Here is a 26,435-nt window from a genome sequence, read left to right as displayed (position 1 = left end):
GAGCAGGTTAATACATGGAATGCTTTACGACGGAAAATACATTTTCTAAATCTACACAACTCCAGTTAGTTTTTGTGACAGCATGAGAAAATAACTTGCTTTGGGATTCAGATCCCTGTCACAGGGCACCTCTATTCAGTGTGTAAAAACACACCATTATTTTTCTTAATACTAGCAATAATTAATCTTGCCTTGTTTTTCAGTTAACAGGCGAAGGAGAAGAGGAATGCGCAGCTCACTATGCAGAGCACAGTACTGCTTCAATCTGGATAACTTTTTCTGTGCTTTTTGAGCATTATTAAAACTCAGCATCAATAAATACTGGAAAACTTTCATTTTTCTCAGAAACAAACCCTTTGGTTTGTCCAGTACCACCTGGTGAACATCAAATTACTTCAGCCTGCTCCCAGCGGGGCTGTACTAAACCTAATGTCCATTAGGAACTTTGTGGACTGCAAATGCATTCCTGAAGAAAAAGAGCATGCACATATTCCCCGGGTGACTTTTATTAGAACAGTCTGGTCAGAGCAGCTAAAGAGCTTTCTCTTAGCTGATCTCCCTCAGCCCAAGAAGAATCTTAACCCAGGTAAGGGACAGATTTTTCAAATCTGTGTATGTAACAAAGCTGTGTTGGAGCTGTGATGTACACCTGTACAGGCTCGTGGCTCTAAAATACCTCTCTTCCTTGTCATCTCCTTGCCTTCGTTTTTTTACAGTGATTTATTAACCTCCAACTCTCCTTAAAAGACTGCACTTATGCTGAAAAGGCACAAAAGAGCATTTAATCAAAAAAACAAACGTATGAGATTTCTCTTGGACCAAAGATCAGTTTAAGACTGAGCAACATCTGAGATATCTTGAAGACCTTGGTTCAAAAAAGGGTGAAGAAGAAGGAAAGTGATTTGTGAAGAACATAACTGTAAGCCTGAGATTCAGCCTAAGATACAGCTTTAAGGAAATACTCTCATGATTGTTAACCCCTCTCCTAACCTTAGTTTTTGAGAAGGGAAAGATACGGATCTCAAGGGTGTCTCAGCCATGCCACACAGCAAGTGCTTGCCTATCCTTTCTAGATAAGAACCACAGACAGCTGCGAACAGAAGTATCTGCCAACAGCAATCAGATCACTGCTGCTTCTCAATGTCCAAGCTTTGAAAAAAAACACCAACTACAGAAAAACAGTAAGAGAAGAAAAACAACCAATCTTTCAGTTTACAGGTTGGACTTTCTATGCTGAAACGTTACCCACTGAAACTCTGCTGCTGACAAAGCTGCCCCAACTGAGAAGTTCTCTTAAGCACAGCATGAAAAGCATCCCTAGAGCCCTTATTTGAGAGCAGCTAATCTGAACAACACACTCCTTTTGCAGGTTTGTGCAGGTACAGGTGAGGACCCTTCATCAAGAGGCCAACAGAGGCTGTACCTGAAGCATCTCCCTGACCCTGTGCTCAGTTCCAAAAGTTTGCACCATTTTCATGAAGAAATAACAACTGAGGCACAACTCCTTGTTTTTTGGGCAAGATACAGAGATATGGGCAAGAAGGGAAACTATGGCATACCTTGGCCATGTTCTGATAATCCAGAACAACCTGCAGTAGCTCCAACAGACAGATGAGCTCATGTTTGCATGTCACATAAGCCCTAGAGAACTTTGAAAGTTGCTAACTACTGCTTTAGGAAATCAAGCAACTTTTAATGCTCTGCAAAAACATCAATTAGTAGCTCCTACTTGATTTTAGAGCACTGAGAACAAGTAAAGCTTTCTGTCAGACCTCTATTGCAGCTGACCTAACAAAAGACAAGCAAGCCTCACAAGCCATTTTCAAAAGCAAGAAGTTTTACAAAAGCAAGTATGAACTGGGAGCAGAAAAGCAACCTACAGATTTGGCTGCTAATAACTGGCATTTATTCATCCTTCAGCAAGATCTTTATCACATACTTTTTTTTTTTAATTAAGCAGACCAATGAGAAAGGTAAGAAACAACGGAAGTTTCTTTTTTGTTGTTTTCTGAGCAGTGTTCCCATTTCTAACACACATTCGTGTGCTTCTATCTCATGCTCAAATCGCAGTATATTACTATAAAATTTCTCATGCTTTAAGTAACCGCTGAAGATTGCTTTAGTGTGGAAGGAAGGGAGGAGTATAACTGCATAAGCACATGAGGTTCGTTTGCTTTAAAAAAAAAACCTGCTTTGTTTCCTCCTTGTCTATTTTATCATAACAACACTTGCTTTGGGTAGAGCAGTGGAACCTTACAAATCTTGTGTCTCACAACAAGAGGGAAAATTACACATTTAAACAAGATTCTTGAAAAGACTGATCAAAGGCTGAGTGCACACATCTACATTCAAAGCAAATTATTAAAGCAATGTGTCCAAAATTCTTCAGTATACACAAAAGAGGGAATAAGAAGACAGACAAATACAACAGTAAAAAAAAACATGCATGTAAGTCAGCCCTGTGAAATGCATTGCCCATTTCTGCAAAGTGTATTTGCTAGGAGCGTTCATGTTTTGAAGAAGTAACATAAAGAAACCACATTAAAGAAATAACATAGGTGTATTTAGTACTTGTTTGACTCTTTCATGAAAAAAAAGATTACCTTCAGCTTTAATACTTCTTCTGTTTGTAATCTAATGTTGTAGCAATGGTATGCTTGTATCTGTTCTATTAAACAGTATTTTGCAAACCTTCGATTAATCTATGGGATATCTCTGTAATAGAAAGCACTTTTCATGTTCTCCAAGAATCTAATTCTAGCACAACTGGTCAGATCAACAGTATTTGTTGTAAACAGGATGGGTGCTGGTGCACGCTTTTCTCCAAAACACAGCAGTTGAAAGGTAGACAATCTTCAGTAGAATTACTAGCAGACAAGTAGAAAGATAAACACCTTTCAAATTCTGAACACTGACCCATGTTTACTGCAGAATTATGGGTCTATTCAAATACAGAATCCAGACCTCCTTTTTTTTTTTTCCAGGTAAGCTGACTAAACGTTCACTGCTAATATTAACTGAACTATTCTGCTGCTGTTAAAAGTAGACCTGAAACTAACAGCTCTAAAGTGGCTTCAGTTCTTGAAACAGTTTCACTGGTATCTGAATGTTTTTAAAAATCAGCTTTTTAAAAAGATCAGCTCTAGGGAGGGAGATTGAATTTCCAATCAGTTTCACTCTGGTTTATTGACAATTCCTGCCAATCTGCTCACAATCTCGCACCTTCTTCCATAGTCAAAATGTAAAATATTAAGATAGAAAACTGACAACCTGCCCTTATTTCACAGTAATATATTGGGGGAATATACAGTAATAAACTGGGGGAACTGGTTATTAAAAATAAAACCTCCTTACCACTGGGTGGCTTGGGTCGTGGAGGGACATTTTTCTTCGGTGGTAATGCTGGTGTGTCTGATTTGCTTTTGAAAGGGTCATCTGAGAATCCCATTCCTCCAAAAGAGGAGGTGAAGGGGTCTGAAGCTACTGACTGCAACAGAAAAAAAAGAAAAAAGAATGTAAGCGCACTGCAGAATACCTTGCTGTTTTGCAAAGGTTCTAAGTTAACCCACTGAAAAGTGTCAACTCCAATTCTGTAAATCCGTCCTCAATTTTGGTTAATGTCAGCAGCACAAGATGCTAATACCCACCGTCAGAGGTGCCAATACTTTGTCTAACAGCACAAATAATAAAGGGCAGCTGTGCTCTTAATCACTTAAGTGCTTCTCAAACTTTTACCCCAGCAAAAAGCTGAGAAAAATAAAAGGAAGTAGAACTCCTTTTTATTATTTAGCAATGAACATTCACACTACAGCAGAGCCTTCACTCTATGACAAATCAGAACCGTGAAACAAAGTAGTAACTGTGAAAATATGACAGATTGTAGAATGGGCAGCTTTTCTTCCAAGCTTTACTTAAGTTACATCTATTTGTATTTTTTGTAAAATCTTGGAAAATTCTAAAAATGCATTGTTTTAACATACTGCATATATTCGGCTGTTTTTTGTGAAAGGCTCTCTTAATGATGAAAAATGGCACAACAAACTGCACCATGCAGGAAAATCTATCCTGAAATAAAAAAGAATGCTTTGTAGGCAAAGCTAAAAGCTAACAGCCACCAAAACTTCCAACCCAAAACAAACACTTCGGGATTGGTGAGGGCTGCTGCCACCTACTGATCTATCAACCTCACAAAAACAGAAACGACAAAAACTTAACTGCAAATTCCAAAGTCAGACTCACAAAACCAACAGCAGACTGACTACTACCCAGATTAGGAGGTAAGGACATACAACTAGGAATACATTATATATACACTCTGTTTATAACAATAAACCAAAAAATAGCAATCTTGTTAAATGCTGTGAATGTCAGCACATGTTTTCTACCCTACTCTGGTTCCCTATACTTATGGAGAAGTTTAAGAACAAGTTAGAATGCCATGAGAAATGCAGTCAGTACCAAAGCAAACATAACAATACATTGCTGCCCCTGCCTTCCATTATCTGGAGCAACTACCTTTGACTGCAAGTGAAAAATAAATGTTACTTCTTTTGTTCTACTGGTACTTGAGAATGTGTGTAGAAACTGATTTCCCCCTCCTGAATCTATGGTCTTGATTAGAACTTTTCCATACTGAGATGGATGGAAGGTATTTTGCTAAGGAATTGTTGAGACTGATCAAAATAAGAACAGCAGAAAAAACTTCAAAAACATTCAAGGAATTTTTTTAAGAGCGCATTTGCTTTCCTCATAATCTTTACCTTTGACATCTGACTGAAGTCTGCAAATCCTTCACCACTACTGAAAGCTCCACTTCCAAATGGATCCAATGTTCCAAACGGATCTGTAACAGGTATGGAAGAAATAACTAAAATTATACACGAGAATTTTTAAGAGCTTATTGTGAAAAAGCAGGACACCAGGTAGGTGATTAAACAACACTTGCATTTTTCCCTGTCATGTGATGTTATGAGAAAACTGCAAAGAGCAATATGCTTTCTATCAGTTGGTTAGGAAAAAAAAAAAAAAGAGCAAACTGTAGTTTTCTTCTTACCTGGACCTTTTGAAGAGACACTGGAAGAGGTAAAAGGATCACTGCTTTCAAAGGGGTCAGGCTAAATAAGAACAGACATGTAATTACTGTTGTGCTGTACTGCACACTTCTCTTTCTATGCACATCAATATCTACTGCTTTAGGACAAATTATTTCCAGTTTCAGATCGCTCTGTTTAATGGACATACAATGGGATAAAATCAAATGAGCAGATGAAATACAGTATTTGGCTACTGACAACACTGAATGAAACCAAAACACATTCAAGTGAAAAGCATATCACACAAATACAATCAGTATTAGTTCCTAGGGCAAAATAAGAAATTACACTCAGAAGCATTCAGAAAAGCAAACTACTGTGATTAAATTAAGTATAAAGTATAAATCACTGACCTTTGAGGGTAAAGTGGAGGGCTTTGTGAACGGATCTGATGTGAACGGGTCACTCTTCACCTGTTTCTTGAAGAAATCCTCAGGGGCAGAACTACGAAACGGATCACTTTCCTTAAATGGATCACCTCCAAAAGGATCTAGAAGGAGTATTAAAAGGTAAATAGAATGTAGCACCTAGTGGTTAGAACAAGGAGTGTCAATAATGAACCATTTTTCATTCGACCTCATACTCACTGATTTTTTTTTTTACTAGAAAACAAACGAAACAGCCACCAACAAAAACAAACAAAAAAACACATGGCAAACCAACAAACTTCCAGATACTCTCTGTTCTGGGTATTAAGTTGCAACAAGTACACATTTTCGGTGAATATCTGACAAGGTTACAGACTTCACTCAATGAAAAGTTAACGGTGTATGTAATGCACTGATCTTGTTTGCACTGACTGCCAAGTTTCTAAGTTCCCACATGCAAACCAAAAGCCAGATCCATCTTTGTGTTTGGCTACAAATTGTCTCATTCATCTGTCCTGTCATGGTAAGGGCTATTACCTGCTGGAGCAGGTGGCTGCTCTGCAAAAGGATCATGCTGGAATGGGTCACCTATGCAGGACAGAAAAATCATTTGTTTTATCCACTATTTAGCAAGATGATAAACGTTTGAAAATATCATTTACTCAACAGTTGGTCTTCAAGGTCTCAGGTAAGCCATTGGTCACTTACTGCCTTTGAAAGGGTCTGCTCCCTTAAATGGATCAGATTTGAAAGGATCCTCTGACTGGAATGGGTCTGTATGCAATTCTTGCGTGTTATTGGTGAACATCAAAGCTTTACTCTTAAATGGATCATCCTAAGAATTCAGAAAACAAAATACTGACTTAAAGGAAACACAGTAAATGATTTAATTAGTGCTGGAACTCTCTTAGCAGAAGAGAAATACTAATGCATTCTGGAAAGTAAACTTACTTTTTTTTAACTGAACTATGTAATGTATATATTATATATATTTGGAGATAAGAAATACATAATTAAGGGGAAGTTTGTAGCAAGAGAAGTTGCTTAATGATTTCAAGATTAGGTGTAAATAACAGATCTTAATTATTGCAAAACACTCCAAATAACATTATAATTTTTTTTCTTACCATTGCTCCATAATTGCTTCTTTCTGTCTGCCCAAGGCCTTCACTTATGTCTGCTAAATTTGTCAGGCTACCACCATTAACCCCATTGAGAGCTTCATTATATTCTTCTATACTCTTACTGACTTCTTGATGGCTCTCTTGAAGTTGAGAAAGTTTACTTCTTGCCTAAGTAGTGAAAAATTATTTGGTATGTTAATCTTTCAATAACACTGTCATCCTCACAAAACCGAAGGGTGCAGCTACTACTGAACTGGTTACTTCAGAGACCCAGTAAGAAGACAATCCTTTCACCCATGGTTAAACATGGTTGCAAGACAGTTGCTTCCCCCTTCCTACCCACAACTCCCTCAGGAGTTAAACTTCTTCTGACTCAGACTGGGAATTTGACCCACTGAGCAACAATCAGAAAGGCTTATTTCATGCACCACGATTTCTTCTCTTCTGTAAAGACATCTTTCTGGTTGATGTCCAACTTCAAGCACTTCAAAGGAGGAAAAAAATGATGCCATGCAAACTACAGTGAATACCTGGTTTATTTCTTCCTGTGTTGATTTTAAAGACTTGATTATCGTTTCAAGCTGCACTTTTCCAGCCTGGATACTCTGCTCTAACTGCGTCTCTTCTTGCTGCAGGCGATTCAGCTCTGCTTTTGCTCTATTAAGATCATCTTCCTGTGATTTTAAATCTGATTCCTGAGATTGAATCTGCATTTTCAGTGATGAAATCTGAAACAAAACATTATAAAAATCAAAGAGAAATTTGAAGTAAATGTACCTCAATGCATTATGAATTTATAAAAAATATCAAGCTGTAAAGCAACTTACCAAGTGTTACAGAAGATAAAAATCATAAGCTGCAGAACTGCATGCTTTTTACATTACACAGAATTTTCAGTATAAGCAAGCAGAATATTCTATAAAACCAACAACTACTAACATCTTAAATGACATAAATACTACACTAATTGTAAAAGTGATTAAAGATTGTTTCTTAAGTGGTTATCCTGTAGCTTTCAGAACTTAGTGCTTTTTCCACTGAAATATTTATCAAGTATTACAAAGCTGATTTTTTGACTCTGGTAGACTTAAATTCATACAGCTGCATAAGGCTCTCCTTAAACACTTTCTTGCATTATACACCAAGTTTCTGATCTCCCTGAAAACCTACCTTTAAATCAAAATACTGATGTGAGTTTCACAGATAAAAATATGCACTACTGTCCTTGATGGGTCAGGAATAATGCTTCTAACTGTTCTAGTGGGCTGAATATTTCATATATTCAAAGAACAATAACAATTTTCATAGGGACGAACTTCTGTAGATCATCTGATGGAATGCCACATTTATAACTGTTATGAAAGTTGTGTAAGTTAACAAAATCCTTTTCGGATCTCTGTATTTGTGAGGAAATTGCTATTTATGGGTGAAAAATTACAGACAGCAAAAGCTTGTTTATGAAATGAATGCAACTTCCTTCAACAAAAGACACAATATACTTGAGGACCTCTAGCATAAACATACACTCACCACCTGTGTTTCCTCCTGGCATTTCTGCCTTACATCATTCAGCATATCCTTCAGTTTGGCTTTCTGTTGGTCCATTTCATCCAGGCGATCTTGGGCATCTTGTTTCTGAGCCTCAAGCTCTTGCAAGTTACTTGTCTCCCTGTCTAAATCATTTTGCAGTTCCTGAGGAAAATCACACCGTTTGTAACTCACATTCAGCTCATGCCTTATGAGGACGATCAATCACAGAGAAAAAGGCTGGCACACTCCACAGGATTTTCTATGTCATACAGATTATTTCCTGTGCACACACACTTTCTTTCAGCAGGAATTTGCACATATTGTCCAAATCAGTGCCCACAAGAAAGAAAGAACTGTGATGCAGAACACATGTAATTGAGTTACCTTCACTATGAAAAACAATACTCTCCGAACAACGATTTCCTAAATTACAGTGTCAGTCAAACACTAATTAAGACATTTCAAACCATTCATGCGTCATTATCTACTTATATTAACCAGCATCAGAATAAAACTTTTCTGATGGAGAAAAGGAAACTAAAGACCTTTCTGTAAGTTAGAGAAAATCCCACACAAGGAGGAGACTTGTCCAGAAACCACATAAGGAAAGACAGAGGAAAGAAGGCTTCTCACTATATTATTTTAGATTACAAAAATCAGTTATTATAAGCAGAGGAGTTTTTACCTGAACTTCATTTGTTTTCTGCCTAATTGAGTCTTCCTTTTCCCTAATGTCCTGCTCCAGAGAATATTTTTCTCTGTAAAATAAACAAGCAAATGTTTCCATGATTAGTTAAATAATACAACACACATGCAAGAACCAACTAAACATTATTCTGGAAACAGCAAACAAACAAAAATGCCTGTCCTCATTCTGATATCTTCTTTGAGGAAGTAATGGCACATTTCAATTATTCTTCAAAAAAATACAACCTATTATTGACCTTCTGCAGTCACCTGGAAGACTCCAGGCTGACTTTACAAAACTGGCTAACTGGATGGAACAACTGGAGGGTCATTACCAACCTCAGTGACAAGCAGTAACAAACAGATTAAAAGAAAATAATTGTAAATGACAAATCAGCACTATAATCTCAATTGGTTTTCTTACTTGTAGATTTACATCAATGGCCCACAAGTATTACCTCTGCAGCTGTGCAATCTCTTGACTAATATCATCTAGTTCCTTCACCCCTGTAAATTCTCCTGATCCAACAGAACTTGAACTATCCTGTTGGAAACAAAACAGCCTATTAGAACGCAGCTGTGACAGATCTTCCTTACAAAGGCTGAAGACAAAGGTGGGACACAATTCTCTTGATGTGAAAAGTAAAAAATATTACACAACAACCACTGAGTGCCATACAATCCTTGTGAGACAGGAGAATTTCCTCCATGCTCATACAACAGATGGGACAGCAGTTACAGAACATGCACAATGTCAACAAATAAATTGCAGGCAATGGTAAAATTTAAATTCAGAAACTAAAAGTGCACTTCTGCAACATTCTATAGCAAAGCTTCCAGGGAACTCAGAGAAATTAATGATATTTCAGTGCTCCTGATCCCTGCCCAAACTGATAGTTTCTGAAATTACACCTAATTTATTGAGAGCTGCAGTGTGGGTCATTTCTACAGCCATTCAGATGTAGGTTAGGGAAGACACAAGGCACCTCCCTTTAGGCAAAAAATAAAGAAAAAAAAAGTAATTGGTACAAAATCAGAAGACCTTCCATATTTAAACAGCATTTTAAAAAGAAGAAAGTGCAGTTTGCTTACTTCGTTCACCCTGAGATTGCTGCGATAACCATAGAAAGTTTGACTTTATTGAATACAATAAAATCAACACAACCAACAAACTCCAAATAGCAGAGTGAAATGGGACATTTTTAACAGAAACAACAGGTGAACATCCAGTTTAAATCAGTTAAGTAATAATTTATGGATGAGTGCTTCTTTTGTTAGTATGCCATCAGGTAACCACAAATAAGAACAACTATAACCCAGACAATTCTTCAAGCCAGCAATCAAAAGCTTCCAGTATTTTCCTCTTATTATTATTTAGAATAGGTACGGATTTGCACAGTGACCTGTACAGTGTGCTGTACAGGATCATAGTAAGATGTTATCCAATTTGATTAGGAACCAAGGCAAAATGAACTGCTACAGTAGGTAGGACAACACAGTTCAACGTTTCACAGGAACAGAAAACTCCTCTATTCCATTCACAGTAACACACAGTTACATCGAGGGAAAGCTGCAGCAGCTAAAATAAAAAGAACTGAAAATGATGGGAAGCTGAAAGATCTTGCACCAATGTATATTTATTGCCCACAGCTTCAGAGAATTAGTAGTTGAGTAAGAAATGGGCCAACACTGAGCTGCCTGCCAATGAACCTCTCGACAGACCAATGAATTTGAAACTGTTGAAGAGAGATTTTGCCAACAATCAACCCTGGTAACTTCACACTATCACAAAATTTTCATCATGCAAAGAGCAAGAATCAAAGACAAATGCAAAGAGAGAGGAGAAGGTATAGAAAAAACTCTGAGTTCTACGTAGGGTGCACAAACAATTTTGCAACGTTACAATTACTCACACGACGCATTTCTGTTAGTGCTGAGATTTCAGTTCCTACAGGAGTCAAGTAACCTGACAGAGTCTATAGGAAAAGGATACAGGAAAAAACTTAAAAGGACTAGAGCAATGGCCACAACAGAAATATATTTAGAGACTCAAAAGCTGGTTAGGAAAGGTAGAAAAGTAAAGGAAAATGCTGCTTAATTTACAGAAAAAGTGAACATATAGACATGCCAAAAGTGTTCCTTAATAAGTTTCAGAAACACAGTGACATGCTATTAAGAAGAGGAACAAATAAGATTCAGTGTAAGATCCAATGCTATCATGATCAATAATATGTTACTAACAGTGATGGATATAGGACTACAGACTGCTATGCTACAAAGAAAAGCCAACCACCAATTCCCAGATGCTCGTTACCCTCCAGATTCCCATTAGAATTTCACATTTTCATGGGAGGAATTTGGTCCTGGCCACAACCAGAGATGGACAACTAAAAGTCTTTCAACACTTCCTAAGGAAGCTTTTTTTTTAAAAAAACAACTACTTTGTGACAAAGGAGTATTTTTCTAGTTCAGCTTTTCTCAGTTATTAATGAAATGTATTACTGCAGTACTGCCTTGTGCTGTCAAACATGTATGTCTATTTTGAAATGCAAAAGGAAACATCACTAAGATGAGGAAAAAAAAGCCATTCTTTACCATCACATTGCAAAACATAAACATTATGAAATTAATACTCGTGGACCACTTCAATCAAGGCACATAAGCTCTGTGTATCTACAAATAATCCATCACTTACCTGTATGGGCGTAGTCCTCTCTGTGGGAGGGATCATATCTGGGGACAACACTTGTGGAGGATCGATCCCTTTACTGACCTTCTGTTGAATGAGATACATTGCTAGTGCAAACTGATCTTTGCTTAGTTTTCCTATCTGTCTTGTATCTGCCAAAGCCCTGGTAAAAAATAGATCATACTTATAAACAAGGAAACTACTCCTCTTTACCAAAAAATCTGAAATTAAAAAAACATACGTAATTTTCTTTTGATTCAGCCCCATCACAGCTTGCTTATTCCAGTGAAAAAGCTCCACAGAGCAGTTTCTATTAGACATACTGGACTGAATAGAAGAGCATTACGCTGACAAAAAACTTCAGAACGCTAGAACTGCAAAAAACAGTCACAGTTCAGTCTGATCTACACCCCTCTCCCAGGAGAGCCCAGTGAGAATTTATTTCTCTCTTGATTTTCCATATAGCCCACGTCATAATTCTGCAACAGGACAAGCAAATGAGGTTGATGGCTTTTTTTTTTTTTTTTAAATTGTTTTAGTGTTAAGATTACAATTCTGAATGGATAAACTGCCTTCCCAGATCAGTGAGGTGCAAAAATATAGCTACTAGAGAATTCTTACCATATATGTGCTAGAAGATTCTGAGACAGACCTGAATGCATAAAAATGTCCTTTACTTCTTGGCCACTCACAAAACCATCCATATCTGTGTCTGTTTTTAAGAAAATGTCGTCGTATCGCACCTTCTCAGACATTGGTACGACCCAATTCACAGATGGCTGTAAACAAAAAAGTTTCAGATTTCAGTAAAAAGGCTGAAAGAGTCAAAAGACAGTGAGAGCAGTGCACACAGCGCTCTTCAGCATCACAAGTGCACAAACTAATCTGATTGGCAAACAATTACTTCCCTTTTCCCATGAATCTTTCAGCTGAATAGCTACCTGAATTAATAAATACTAATAAAGAGCTATTCATCAGCTGAAAAATGCTAATCCTTTGGAAATACAGATCCAACTACCTTCACACAGGAATTTTAGAAGGCAGATTAATTATTCTTATTTTTTTAATTAAAGAAAACCTTTCTATGGAAAGTGAAAATTCTCCATTAAGATTTGCTACACCTCACGTTCACATGCCTAAAATTCACATGCTCTTCTTCCATTCGCTGGTCATTTTCTCCACTCAAAAAACCTTATATTTTAAGAATGCTTACACAAGGAAGCAATGCCCCTCTTCTTTCCCTCCCCCCCTTCAGTTTACTGATATGGAAGAAAAAAAAAGACAAATCACACCTGTGTTTGTTTGATGCTGTGCTTGGGAGACAAACTCCCTGTGCTGTTCAGACTGTTTACACTACCATGAGATGGCGTGGAACGCAGGCTGTCTTTTGGAGGAGGACTTGCAGGGAGAACAGGAACTGCACCAGGGAAGACAGGTGTCTTCTTTCTTTTAGAAGGTGGTATGAGGGAAGGGGGTAACAGTGAAGGAACTGGCTCTTTCTCGAGAGCTCTATAAACCAAATGCATTGCCTGCAAAGGCAAAGAGGTCAGATATAATGTTAACAATGAAAAAAAAAAAAGCAATGAGATTTTCCAGTATCAGCAGTTTATATATTAGTAAAACAAAGGCAGTAAGATTAAAGAGAGAGACGAGCCAGAGAAGAACATGATTTTGAATGTTATTATAAAAATGTTAATCTTGATGACATAGGCAAGAGTTGGAAAGGATTGAGAAAGACCATAACTGCAGGCGAATGATTTAGATCATGAAACAGAACGCAGCAGAGAAAAGCTGCAACACTCAGGGAACAGCAGAGTGATTTGCTCTAACAGATGCACTATGAATTGAAGATATAAAGCAACCTACCACAGCGAATTCATCTTTGTCCAAGTGACCATCTTTATCAATATCACTGAGATCCCAGACCTACAGCATTTATGATAAAAACAAGTTACATTCTGTGCCTTGATATTAGCTGTCACCATATTAAGCATGCCTTCTAACAGCTTCTAGCACATTTTGGTGAAAACAGCATTATATTAGATCTAGCTGTGATTCTCTTGTGAAACAGACTGGTTTAGACTTTCTGGCAACGTCAATCAAATATTTTGTGGAAACATTGGCTCTAATAAATCCTGCACATAAGAGATGTATGTTTTTCATCCTCCTGTGTTGCAATTAAAGATTCATCAAACTAACTACAAACATCCAGGGATGTTTTTGTGATTCCCCAGATGGTGTATGCTAACATATCATCCCAGTCTGCTTTGTAAGAAAGTTAAGACATTTTAGAAAAGTCAATACTTTTAATTTGCATTTCACTTCAAAACATCCATTTTCCATTTCAGTCAAAAAATATGTCCAGCCCCCAGAATTTTCTGTAAGAGAATGTAAGCATCTGTCAACTTTATTTCATTATTATGTCAAGTACAGGCAATACCTTACATAGAAAGGTGCAAAATGCTGAGTGTTCTAACACCTGGCCATCACTGGATACTGCCCAACCAATTATTCTGAGTGTACAGATTGCCAGACTGAGGCTCAACCATCTGACCTCCACTCCAGGCTTTTTCACTGTGTGTCCACACAAATTTAGGACACTCGATTTACGCCCCTTGCCCATTTAGCCACTCTCCTGTCCCATGTACAGACTCCTCTGGAACACAAGTAAGCTTCCTGCATTTCTGTCACTAAAGTAACACAATCAAATCTGAAGACTTCCAAGATTGCTTCACAATATTCAAGTGTGGAATTAAAACAAAGCATACTCAGATTTTATAGACAATATATTGAGTTCTTCCTGAAGACATTGGAGTATATGATAATGCAGATTCAGCTCTTACACACAGTGTATGAATTCTCCATCGTATCAACATGCAAAGAGAAGTTGAAAAACACTTTGAGGTCTGTTGCTTTTGCAAATACAGAATGGATGCACTGAACTCAGAACTATTTAAAATACATTGAAAAAATACTTGGCAATTTCACAGTTACAATGAACTAAGATGCTGCAAAGTGCTCTCTTGTACAAACAGTAGACAGATTTAATGGTATGGCTAACAACTTGCATTTGGAAAAGTGACAGAACAGTGGAATTCAATGTTATAAAAGCTATTAGGGTTTAGGAGAAAGCGATTTGTTGTTGTTTTTTTTTTCTCATTTGTTTGTATTCAATAAAACCACAGTCAAAATTTCTACCTCTTAAAACGAACAGGGAGATAATGGAACCAATCTACTCTGGGGCCCAAATTACTATTATTGCTGTAAATGGATGACTTCAGACACTATTTAACATTCTTACTTTTTAGCATGCACTTGATGTAAAATCCAGCTAAAAGCCCATTTATGTTGGTAAATTACACTTTAATATTAAACACTGCAGGTAAGAGAAGCTAAATAGAGAATAGCTAAATCTAAACAGCATACTTACCCTTCCTAGGATATCAAGAGGTAGCTTTGAATTCATCAGAACTGGTTTTACTTTGTCTCCTGAAAGTAAACCATTTACTGGCAAAAGGCTTTCAAAAATACCATCAAACTTTGCTTTTTCTTCCACCTAGTTGGTAAGAAATAGCCTGAATAAGTAAAAAAGTGTGCCTGCGTGAGTGTTGAAAATGAGATCTTGCAAGAAATTAAGACTGGACAGTAAAGCGTTCATCCTAAATTTCCAAGCTTTCTCGCAAGTGCTGCCCTGATGTAGGAGCTTAGTTTCAAGGCCAAGGTTGTGATATCTAAGAGATTTTAGCACGCAGTGTAGAAAATACGTTTCTACAGTGTTCTGAAAGGACAACAAATTCTGATTACAACACTCCTGACAAGATTTTAAACCAACTAAGAACTGTTTGTTCCAAAAGATCAGCTTCCCACTTAATGATACAACATATAAGTGAAAGAACACATTAGAAGCCATTTTGGAAAACGTTTGCAACTGCAAAGCAAGTAAACACAAATATTCCAGTGCTTCTATCAGAAGCTACTTTATTCCAATGACATATGTTGTGTATTATCACTAAATACTACGTGAACTCGAGCTTTAAATTAATTCTTCAGGATGAATTTGCTGAAATGCTTCACTGTTCTCAGTGGGGTTCCTTATACAAGCATCAAAGTGCCTACTATTAGGATTCTGGAAGAAATCCAGGCAGAAGATTAAAATTCACTGTGTCTTAAAACATCATACCCGGGATTGTCACAGGCTTGTTTAATGCTTAATTCAACTGTAAGTTCAATATTCTTTACCACACACAAGTCTGCCATCAGTAAGGAAGGACTTTTGAAACGGGAAATATATTTGATATCAAATTCTCTCACTGGGAACACTAGAGACAAGGAAAACATTTAAAGAATGAATGGAATGTGTTGTCTTTTACACTTACCCTAACAGCCCAGTGAGTCTCTGTTGAAGGCGGCGTGATCAGCAAGGGACTGCTGGTGTCATGCTAAAATGAAAGTTTTACTTTTATTTATACACACACACACACACACAGAAAGAGGAGAAGCTGTAGTCATGCCCATTATTATCCACTGTTGTTGACACAGTTCAAAATTCATCTCCCTCCTCCCCATAAAAATAGGTTTTAGCCACATCAGCTTAAAAGCACTGAACGAGCTGACTGCAGTTACACTTGCACTGACTTTGCAGCCCAGGATGGGGCTGGAACTACACAGGAAGACAGGACAGAGGCAGATGCGACTGTGAAACAGTTTGATGGCAACCTGAAGTCTGAAAACCACGACTTTTATAAAACAGATTATTTATAAAACTATTTCAGCTGAAGCTTTACTTCTCATGCAATATATACAAGCATTCAGGTATGCATTACTTACAAATTTAGGAGGTGGCACAGTCAAGTTCAGGCTGCTCAGGTTAACCTCATGGCCGTTCTGTGCGCATGCTACGAGGCGCAATGCCACATAGAAGCCCTACAAACAATAGTGCTTTCTATTAAAATAAGCAGGCAGTTTAACTCACCAGCTCCAATAATCCATTCAGGGTTTTAGCAGCAGTGGACGCATGACCCCAAGTAAAGCACAGAAACAACAGATGTACAGCCCCATGCGGTGACTGCACTGCAGCAATACCTCACTGCTTTCAGAAAAGATTCAGGAAAGACTTTGTAGTGACATGGAACAAGGAGTAAAAAAACTTCAAAGCTAGTTTTTAAGGGCTGTCTCATAACTATTTTTAACTTTTTTTTCTTAAGAATTGATAACATTCAGAAAGCAAACCAACAATGCTCCACATGTACACATAACTAGAGCATGTGTTACTCCAAGTCATTCAAATAATGCCAGTTATCTTTTTCAGTACAGGAACGATTTTTAAAACAGATCCTGAAACTACAGCTTGTATTTTTTACTTTCAGTGACTGTGTGTCTACGTATCACACACTGATTATTGAGAAAACAAGAGGAGCAGAAAACAAGAACTTCTCCAGCAGCCTCACTGAGTAACATACTTGAACATCAGCAGCACCAAAAAACAAAAAAATCATCTTGTAAATGAAAATTTAGAGGGGGGAAAAAAAAAAGCTGAGGGCAACTACTGTGGATATCAGGGTTTTCTGGAATCAAGGCTCCACTGTAGAAGGTAATGTAAGAGCTTACCAGGTACATTTTATTTACCTGTTTATCCAAGTACCCTTTACCTTCTGGATCAGCCAAATCCCATATCTGTGGAGATACAAAATAAAAAGCCACTGAAACTTTAAAATAAAATTTAACTCAACAATTCATACCATACACCTTTTCAAACTGTTAATTGCAACTGCCAAGTTATGAAATACTGTTCTATTTAGCTCTCAAGTTAACAACAAAAATGTGACATTAGGGACAAGTTTTCCTCACAGATCCCTGCAAAGCCCAGAACAAGACCCTGAAGTTCTCAACAACCTGTGGTTAACCTGGAGGTCAAAGGATCCGATTCACACTCCATCTCACCTGCTTTCACTAACCCTTCTGCTCAGTCTTAGCTGCAGCGAAACAAACGCACAGATAATTACTGCAAAAATTGCCTCGTTCCTCCACCTTACCTTTCCAAGGATAATATCAGACAGACCAGACTTCTTAAGAAACAGCGCAGCTTCGCTTGCCCCAACTCTCCCCGTGTATGTTGGATCTACCTGAAAGACAGAAGTTTGCATTCAACTGAAGGATGCCATGAGAGCAGAGACGAGAAATGAAATGTCTTATTCGTGCTTCTGTAACAATTCAGATGGCTACCACTCAGTGGAAAGGATTTATAGAAGTTTAGCATGGGAGAGAGGGGAAGGAAACTGTGCTTCAATCTCCTTAAAAACTTACCTGTTTGTAATAAGTTTCGTACAGTGGAATCCCAGCAGAAAACTGAAAAACAAGAGGGATGATAAGAAAATAATGAACTGCAATCAAAGATCGCCTGCATTTAGTGACCACAAGAAAAATAAAAAGCACATTCTACCCTGTGAGTATTTTTATCAAAAAATGCGTATTTTTAAAGAGCTTAGGAAAAAAATGAGCACCAGGGTTTATTACCAAACGTCAGAATTCCCTGGCAATGTTGTTTGAAGACTTCAGCTTGGTGTTAGCACTGCATTACACAAAAGCAGCAAACACAAAGCCGTGTTCTTGGTGTACTAATAGGGCAGACTCCTCCCCCAGAGCTTCCAAGGAAATGAGAACTGAAATTCCTAAAGAGGAGGAGCCCCAAACACATCTCCTACAACAGAGACACAAGTCCTAGCTGAGCAGCAGTTACACCTCCACTGTTCTCCAGCATTGCTACCAACAGCAAAAATACTACAATCCAACCACCGTCTGAAGCAAGTCACCCCTTATGGCAGCCAAAGGCCTTTAAACACAAACAACAAAACAAGCAATTAAAAAGTTAATGACTGAGATGCAGGGATGTTGAAACATCCCCAAGTGCGCTTGGGGCGATCGCTCTCCACCTGCAGGACATCACTCAGACCCAACAAAGGATTCCTTCATTCGCTGTCACCTCCCAGCCTCCACCTTCCTCCTGGTCACCCAAGCAGGCTTCTGGATGTTCTGCCCACACCGAGAAGGGAGAGAGAAATAGCAGAAAAGCAAAGGAAGACCGATGAGGAGGAGGAAACTTCATGTTATACAGATAATCTTCCTATATAGAATCAAAGAATCACAAGGCTGGAAACGACCTATAAGATCATCTAGTTCAACCGTCTTCTCATTACCACTGCCACCACAGGCTACTAAACCAGATCTCGCAGCTCCTCACACGTTTAAAGTAAACAGGGCAAATCTTAATTTAAGGAGCTATCCAATATAACTAACCCTTATTCGTTAAAAGCGGACGCTGAGCTCTCTGAACGCCAATTATTCCACTGGGCTAGCACAATTTTCAGAACTTTCTTAAACATCTTAAATGTTCTCCATTTAAACCCATCAGCGAAAGAAGCCCTGCATTCTGCACACCACCAGATGCCCCTGCTCTTCCAGGAGCAGGACAAGAAGAAAGCTGTGGCCATAACTCATAAGCCTGACTCATCCTTTTGCAAAACGAACAGCATGGATAAGCGTTGTGTTCCTGTCCAGAGTAGGAAACGCATCATTCAAAGATGAGGAAATAGGAAACAGTCTGTCCAGCTCTGAATAAAACATGGTATGCTTTAGCCAACTACACCCAACCCGACACCTCCCACTTCTTGGGAGCCCAGAGCAGCCACAGCCAGCTACAAGCTCCTCCAACCGATTTGGCAAACATCCTAGAGAACTGGATTCATCCCAGATAGAGCAAACCACGCCGGCAGCAGCATGGAGCGATCTCAGCCCATCACCAGACATTCTTCCCATCGCCATTTGATACTGTCAGCCGTGACATACAGCTGACTTACCTGACAGAGGAGGCAGGAATCCAGGGTGATGTGCTTAAAGCTGAGAGGTTTCGCGCACAGCACTGTGAATGCACCCAAGTGCTGCTGGAAGCACTTCATCGCTCCGCTCTCTCCTTGCACAATTTTACAGAGATTAAGCCTTTCTGACCGATTTACCCAAATGACTGCATCGTTGTGATGAAGCAGCCCAGACAAAATGGGCTCAAGTAATAAAAATAGCATAGCTGCATATCTACCCATCACACTACGCAGCACACGCTCATCTCTATTCCCTTAACGCAGACCTGAGAAAAAGGCAGCAGTAAGCTGCTGCCATCAGAACAATTACCAAACTAATTAGTTTAGCAGTATTAGTAAACTAATACTAAACCAGTTCCTAGCAGCCCTCTTTGCTGAGGTCACATCAGGGCCACAGAGGGCAGTGCATCAGATGAGCCATTTGCTTTGTGCCCTCCTGTTTCACAACTTTCTTCTGGCTGCTCTCATCACATCACACGGTAGGTGAGAACAGGTACTTTGAAAGGGGAAAACCAACCGTCCCACAAAGATGAAAGCCAAAAGATGACAACCGCTGCCCTAGAAAGATTACCTTTGCCCTGACTCTACCTGCTGAGTACCCTGAGCTGCCTCAGAGGACAGATTGACAGCACTGTTCCAACATCTCTAGTGCAACTCTCCATAACTTTCAAAGGTTGTAAGTCAAACACACCCAGCAGAGTGGAAAGACTGGAGATAAGGTGACCAAATATTCAAGATAATAAAGTTATCAAAGGTAAATCAAAACCGGTTTCCATTGTTACTTCCCACGAGGAGTGATTTTATGCGCTGGCTCTCAAACTTTGTGCACAGCCATCTTAGCCAAGGACAGCTGAGACTTGTTAAGCACTGTGCATGCTGCAGGCTAGACATCTGAATTTTCTTTCCTAAAAACAGAACGTCATAGAACAGGAAGAACGCTGTAATTAAATTCATGTATTAAAACAAATACAGCTAAATGCTTTCACATGTCTCGGCTGCACATGTTGCTTGTGGCTCCTAACATGCTGCCATCAACGTTCTTATATCTGGGCGAATGCACTTCAACACAATGGATGTGTAATTCCTCCTATTCCTTTTAATACCATTTCTGGCATTTGTTATAACAATCAGAGATCTTTGTAGTAATCATGAAATTGAGACCATTAGCAGAGGAAGTTTATTCATTTCCAGCAAAATTCTGTTTGCTGCCCTCAGCACAGCTTCCAATGAATTCACTGTAAAATAACGCCAGAATAGCAGATGTGTTCACAGAATATATTCACAAGGGCTCTTTTTTTCCTCAACACAATGTACTATGTTATACAACAGAAAATACGATTGATAGCATCAGAATTCACACAATCTCAAGTAAAAGAAACACTCGATGCGTTTTTCCCCGTGTACAACAACAAACTCTTTCAAATCCAGAGACCATTTTACATATACGTTTGGCAACGCTTTGCTTCACTTGAAAACTTCTGTCAACAGTTTGCACACTCGTGGATGTATCGGATCTTTCTGAATGTCCACTTAATGACAAAATGTTAATCAGGAGCCTTCCTGCTACCCAAAAAGCTAAAAAAACAGAACTCGCCCTTTATAAGGGGCACGGCAAATTAGCATTACCAAACATAAGGCAGCTCCATTGAAAGGTAAGCTTTTGGTGTCACAAATGATAGACCTGCACGTGTCAGGAGTGGGCTGGTGACCCTCGGGGGTCCCTTCCAGCTCGGGATGTTCTACGCCCCTAGGAAATTCACAACTAGGCAAAATAGATATATTTGAATGACACGAATTATCAGCAGCGGTTGTTATGAATTCCTGCCTGGCCTAGCCGTGACACGAGGATGTTTTGTTCACGGGGCTCCTGTTTTCACTCGGAGAACGTAAGAAAACTGAGCATCTTCTCTTACAGCACAGACGTCGATCGCACCGCTCAGGCTGAAATTATTTGGGGGAAATTAAGCCAAAGAACTCCGTGACAGCAGCAGCAGCAGCACCGCCCCGCGCCGTGCGGGCCGCACCTCGGCCAGCCCGCGGCTCCGGGTCCCGCCGCTGCGGAACGCCCCGCGGCCCCGCGCCCACGGCGGCGCTGCTCGCGCACTGCGGTCGGTCCCGGCATCCAAAGGAGGCGTTAACACCCGGAGCCCCGGCCGACGGAGCGCCGCCGGCGGGGGTAACGAAGCGGAGCGCCAGGAACCCGCGGCGCCCGGAGCCGCGCGGCCTGCAGGACGGAGCCCTCCGTGCCGCCGCCCCGCCCCGCCCCGCCGCGTCCCTCCGCTCCCCCGGCCGCGGGCAAACGCCGGGCCCGCGTCCCAGCACCGACCCGGCCCCGGACGCGCCTCCCGCGGCGGGAGGACCTGCACCGGCCGGCCCCGCTCCCCCTTCCCCGAGCCGCGCCCGGCCGCCGGGCCCGGAGCCCCTCCGCGCGCCTCAGCCTCAGCCGGGCGGGCCGGGCCGGTTACCTGCTGGCTGAGCGGGATGAGCGCCGCCATCTTCCTGCCGCCGATTCGGGCAGCGGCCGAGGCCGGGGGGGCGGGGCGATCGGCGGCGGGGGGCGGAGCGGGGCCGAGCCGCGGGAGGGCGGGGAAACGGCCGAGCGGAGCGCGGACAAAGCGGGCGGGCGTCGTCGGCCGGCCCCGCCCCGAGGAGAACAGCCGCGGGAGCCGCCGTCGTCCCGGCCGCGGATCCGCCGCAGCCTCAGGCAGTGGGGATGACGGGCAAAGCGGGGCCGGGAGCGGAGCGCCGGGAAGCGAGACGAGGCTCTGACGGAGCGCTGAGCGGCAGGAGCCGCGTCCGAGTTCACTTTTGGCTTTGTTGCACAAAACCTCGTCGAAACAAAACTTCTTCCACCCCATTAAGCTGCCTCGGGGCTCCGATCAAACGTTCAGCGTGAAGTACACCGCTACCAGCTGGTGCCTGCGCTCACCGAGAGCAGACGGCAGCCTGAATGAATGCAAGGTCACATAAAAACTACAGTAGGAGGAATTTGTTTAGCAAAAAGGCCAAGGATGACACCCCACTGTTTTCCAGTAGCTGTCAAAGTTCTGCACCCCAAAGGGCCATTGAAGTTGTCTTAAAGGACAGAGGACTCAGTTTGGTCACAGCGCAGCACTGAGGCAAGGCCTGCACCACTCCTCCCATTCCCTCCTCACTGCGTAGAGCTTTGGAGAGTTAATGAAAAGCAACGGGCTCAAAGTCTGCCTTCAGATTGAACCAAATTTATAGCATTACAAAAAAGAGTGGAAAGGAAAAAGCTACACATAAAAGATGTAATTACTAGAGAGGCTTGGCAAAGCTTATCTCTTTAGTTTGAAGTAGGCTGTGAGAATGCTTCACATATCTGACGTGCTGAAGCCTTTAATGAAACAAAGTTTATTTTGATATCTCAGAAGTTAGCATGAATTTACATTTAATATTAAATCATGAAAAAGTCTCAAAACATGAAAACAAAATGGGTACCTTAGCACAGCTAAAGTATATTTATTAAAAATCATCCTTTTTAGTAGCTAATTTTAGAAAAATACCATAATATTTATTAAAAGTAACTGAAAGAGTTCACAAATTTAAAATTACCATTAAAAACATCCTGTTAATACAGCTTCATCAGTACAGACTTCAACAAAACAAAGTCCTTACAGAGTGATGGGAGCATCTTTCAAACAATTACAACTCCTCTTTCTCGACAGGACTCTTCATTATTCTATCTTTTTGAGATTCTCTTTTTCCCTCTCGTTTTTTCTTAAACCATTGCTCAAAGTTTTCTTCCTCCATGACCCTTTGCCTCTGCTGCTCCTCTTCAGCCTGCCTTATGTTCATTTCCTTTTCAGGATCCTAATGTTAAGATTTCATTTTTGTGCACCAATAGAACATAGCTCAGATTAGACAGAACTCTTAACGTGGCAATAAGAACTGAGACTGATAAGAATTTCACACATTACCTTTGTTTCTCCCCACGTTTCATCTCCAAAGTCTTCTGCATAGTCCTCATCATCTGTTATCAAGAAATTGTCAAAAATTGTGCCAGCTCTCACCTTAGAGGGAGGAAAAATAATAACAGGATGCCTCTTTATTTTTCTTTATAGTTCTACTCTGTCTCTCAATGTATTTGTATCGTGTTCAGTAGGCAGTGAACACGTCAAGAATTCCATAAGCTTTTACAGAATCTGATGAAGAAACATCTATTTTTGGAAAGCTATTTTCAAGATTCAAAGCAACGTGTTTTAACTTTCTTTGCTGCTCTTAGAAGTGCCCAGTCGGATTGCTGGCTGGGCAGGAAAGCTGAGGAATTTCTCAGAGCTGCCTCCAGAGGGCAGATTTCGTCCCATTAATCTCAGTGAGTCAGGAGCTGCTGGAAACCTCAAATCAGATGGAGCAAATTACGCCTTGCAACAGTTACACTGACTAGTTTGGACTCCTCCCTCACTTATCTGTAGAGGATTATAAACCAACGCATCTTAGAAACTTTGTATTTTGTACATACATTTAAACAAAAGCAAGTTAAAAACACAGGTCATCTCCAGAGATCCCAAAACAGCAGAATCTCAGAATTGTGGGGGCTGGAAGGACCTCCAGAGATCATCCAGTCCAACCCCCTGCATAGCAGCCTCCATAGACCAGGCTGTGCAGGTAAACAGATAACACTTATACTAAAACGATAAACAAATTGCCATATGCCCAGTGAAAACTAAGTCCTTTGTTCCCCTATCTGCAGTAAAAGCAACTCACCTGCCAGATATCCAGTCCAATGGCACCAATGTTTTCATAGCTGTAGATACTGCAGTCTGGTGAGTAATGCGGATTGTCGATCTGTGGATGAGGCCAAACGCCTCTATAGTTTGGGTTTTCAATCTGCCTTGGTTTCCACTCTCCCTAGGACAAACCACATATTCAGAATGCAGTTGGACAAAGAAGAGTTGAAGTGCTACAGCCAGCTAGAACTACAAGGTTATTTGTACTTTGTATAGAGGATTCTTGACCATAGGATAACTCCACTCTCCATGCACAGTATGATCCCAGTCTTCTGGTTTCTCATCACTAGTATCCATAACATATTCAGGTTCATCCCAATCCTTTAAAGACACAGAAAGACTAAAGAAATAAAAAATAGTGCGTAGTTCAATCTATAAAATGAATTCAGCAGGAATTAAGTAATTCAATAATGCAAAATAACTACAGATTCAAACTGTTGAGTTACCTCAGGTTTGATGTCATTTGGATCATCGATGTGGGCTCGATCATCCCAATCACTGGGTTTCTTTACTGCTGGATCATTAATTTTCCTTGGTGGCAAGAAATCCAAATCATCCTCTAAATTGCCCAAAGCAGCCACTTCATTATCAATTTTTACTTCATAAGTCTGATCTGGCCTTATGATTAAAGTATACAGATGTGTATATCCATCAACCTGGGTTTTAAAGAAGGCAAATAAGATACTTTAAAAGCCTTAAGTACAGCTTATAGGAGCTGCCTTGCATCAGACTCACAATATATGCCTGCAATAGTGGGTTTTTTTTCTTCTTAATAGCCCTCTGACTGGTTATCCTGAAGTTTACCTTTGAAACCCATGTTTACCTTACATCTGATTGGTTTCTTGATTGGATGAAGTTTATTCTTGTAATTTAAAATAACATGGACTTTCTTTGTCTCAGATCCACAAATATCTGGACCTACAAAGAGATCACATGCTTTGTATCCTTAATTTCATTGCAGAAAAATGCAGGTTGCTATCTATGGCATAGATTGAAGGATTATGTAATAATTATTTTATCACATTAGATATCTAATGACAAACTTTGAGATACAAACAAACAAATTTCATTAAGTTGGATACAAATACATTTAAGGGCAGATAACAACCTCTGTTACATTGTTTCGGGTAAAGGTCTGCAATATTTGAATGCCCTTCAAATCAGCTGAGAATTTAATGCATACTTTCAGACATTTCAGGTATAGAAGAGATAACTGCTTACAGCCACAACATTCTTATTAAAACATGAATGTTTTTAATCATTTCCATAAACATCCTTCAGGAGTTGCACAACAGTAACAGCAATGCTGTGCCAATGGCGAAGTAGTTACAGACTCACCAAACATGATGTAGTAAGGGGAAGCTCCACTCAGGTTCTTCTGATCCAAGTCCGAGGAAAAAATCTTTATATATCCCCCACCACAATCTATCTTCTGTTCATGTTTCACAGTATACTGAATGACCAGAGTCTTCCCTCTGTTACTAAATGGTTTAAATCGTGAGGAGATTGCATAAAACTTGGAGTTTTCACTTGTTTGTAGACCTATAAAGGTATTAAGATAATATTCAAACTTACATTTCCCTCAATTTTCTTAGAAAAAAGGCCTTTTCCCCTCCCCACACACGGTGGTTCTATGCAGCCTATCCTGAGAGGGCCCCACACCGCCTCCCCGTGCCCCCACCTACCTCTGTCTCTCACAGGATCCCCGTAGAACTTCCCAGCGGAGAGCTGAAACGTGCCGAGGTCTGGCCTGGACTCAGAGCTCACCCAGCGCTTCTGCCAACCGGCTGCCAGGCCAGGACCAAGAGACAGGAGGAGCATTATGGGGGAGGGGAGAGAGGAGAGGGCAGGGCAGGGCAGGGCAGGGCAGGGCTCGGCTCGGCTCGTTCCCACCCTCCCTCCCCTCAGAGCTCGCTCACCGCCTTACTGCCAGCCACCTCACCACACCCTCACCCTCCCTCCCTTTCCCACAACCTCCGTCCAGAAACTGCTCCCGGAAATACACCGCAGCCCGGGCAGTCCCCAGCACAGCTCCAAGGAGCCCCAGCCGCAGCACGATGCCGACTGCGCTGCTCCCGCGCCGCGCTCTGGGCCCGGCCGCCATCGCCTTCACACAGCAACGGCTTCACGCCTCCGGCCGGCCCTCAAAACTTCGCGCCTGCACCCATTCTATACTAGGCTCTGATTGGCTACGCGTTCCCTATCTTTTATAACTAATGTCCCGATTGGCTTAGAGTCCCCAAGGGAGATGTAGATTGCACGTGCCAGCACCGCGCGGTGCATGCTGGGGCTTGTAGCCGACGCTGACCGGCCGGCAGCAGC

The 26,435-nt window shown here is 40.7% G+C and overlaps 2 protein-coding genes across 6 annotated transcripts in view; both read right to left on the bottom strand.

Moving 5' to 3' along the window:
• Positions 1-21,935, bottom strand: part of EPS15L1 (epidermal growth factor receptor pathway substrate 15 like 1) — a 37,819-nt gene extending 15,884 nt beyond the window's left edge. For 2 of the 5 annotated variants that reach the window (XM_085211565.1, XM_085211568.1), the window contains exons 1-23: positions 21,828-21,935; positions 17,795-17,836; positions 17,524-17,613; positions 17,117-17,164; positions 16,319-16,414; positions 15,868-15,930; positions 14,922-15,047; positions 13,358-13,417; positions 12,784-13,020; positions 12,113-12,270; positions 11,498-11,654; positions 10,716-10,778; positions 9,261-9,346; positions 8,801-8,873; positions 8,116-8,277; positions 7,116-7,313; positions 6,589-6,753; positions 6,170-6,296; positions 5,999-6,049; positions 5,447-5,583; positions 5,054-5,114; positions 4,761-4,843; positions 3,355-3,487 (exon numbers count right to left, since the gene is read on the bottom strand). In XM_085211565.1, the coding sequence (XP_085067691.1) occupies positions 3,355-3,487; positions 4,761-4,843; positions 5,054-5,114; positions 5,447-5,583; positions 5,999-6,049; positions 6,170-6,296; positions 6,589-6,753; positions 7,116-7,313; positions 8,116-8,277; positions 8,801-8,873; positions 9,261-9,346; positions 10,716-10,778; positions 11,498-11,654; positions 12,113-12,270; positions 12,784-13,020; positions 13,358-13,417; positions 14,922-15,047; positions 15,868-15,930; positions 16,319-16,414; positions 17,117-17,164; positions 17,524-17,613; positions 17,795-17,836; positions 21,828-21,857 (2,446 nt within the window). In that variant the 5' untranslated portion in view covers positions 21,858-21,935. Of the gene's footprint in view, positions 1-3,354; positions 3,488-4,760; positions 4,844-5,053; positions 5,115-5,446; positions 5,584-5,998; positions 6,050-6,169; positions 6,297-6,588; positions 6,754-7,115; positions 7,314-8,115; positions 8,278-8,800; positions 8,874-9,260; positions 9,347-10,715; positions 10,779-11,497; positions 11,655-12,112; positions 12,271-12,783; positions 13,021-13,357; positions 13,418-14,921; positions 15,048-15,867; positions 15,931-16,318; positions 16,415-17,116; positions 17,165-17,523; positions 17,614-17,794; positions 17,837-21,827 lie in introns of those variants that run through there. The other 3 variants (XM_085211566.1, XM_085211567.1, XM_085211569.1) reach the window with 3 other exon arrangements.
• Positions 21,936-22,654: 719 nt separating this feature from the next.
• CALR3 (calreticulin 3) lies at positions 22,655-26,399 on the bottom strand. The gene is made up of 9 exons (XM_031557154.2): positions 26,088-26,399; positions 25,799-25,900; positions 25,452-25,655; positions 24,937-25,031; positions 24,560-24,769; positions 24,321-24,434; positions 24,091-24,234; positions 23,304-23,396; positions 22,655-23,196 (listed from the first exon to the last, which is right to left on the bottom strand). Exons 1-9 carry the CDS (start codon positions 26,215-26,217, stop codon positions 23,029-23,031), a joined length of 1,260 nt encoding a protein of 419 aa, XP_031413014.2. The 5' UTR covers positions 26,218-26,399; the 3' UTR covers positions 22,655-23,028.
• Positions 26,400-26,435: the final 36 nt, after the last annotated feature.

Source organism: Meleagris gallopavo, chromosome 30 (assembly GCF_905368555.1).
Source record: "Meleagris gallopavo chromosome 30, MGAL_WU_HG_1.1, whole genome shotgun sequence".
Lineage (NCBI taxonomy): Eukaryota > Metazoa > Chordata > Aves > Galliformes > Phasianidae > Meleagris > Meleagris gallopavo.
This window is presented reverse-complemented; position numbering and strand designations above follow the sequence as displayed.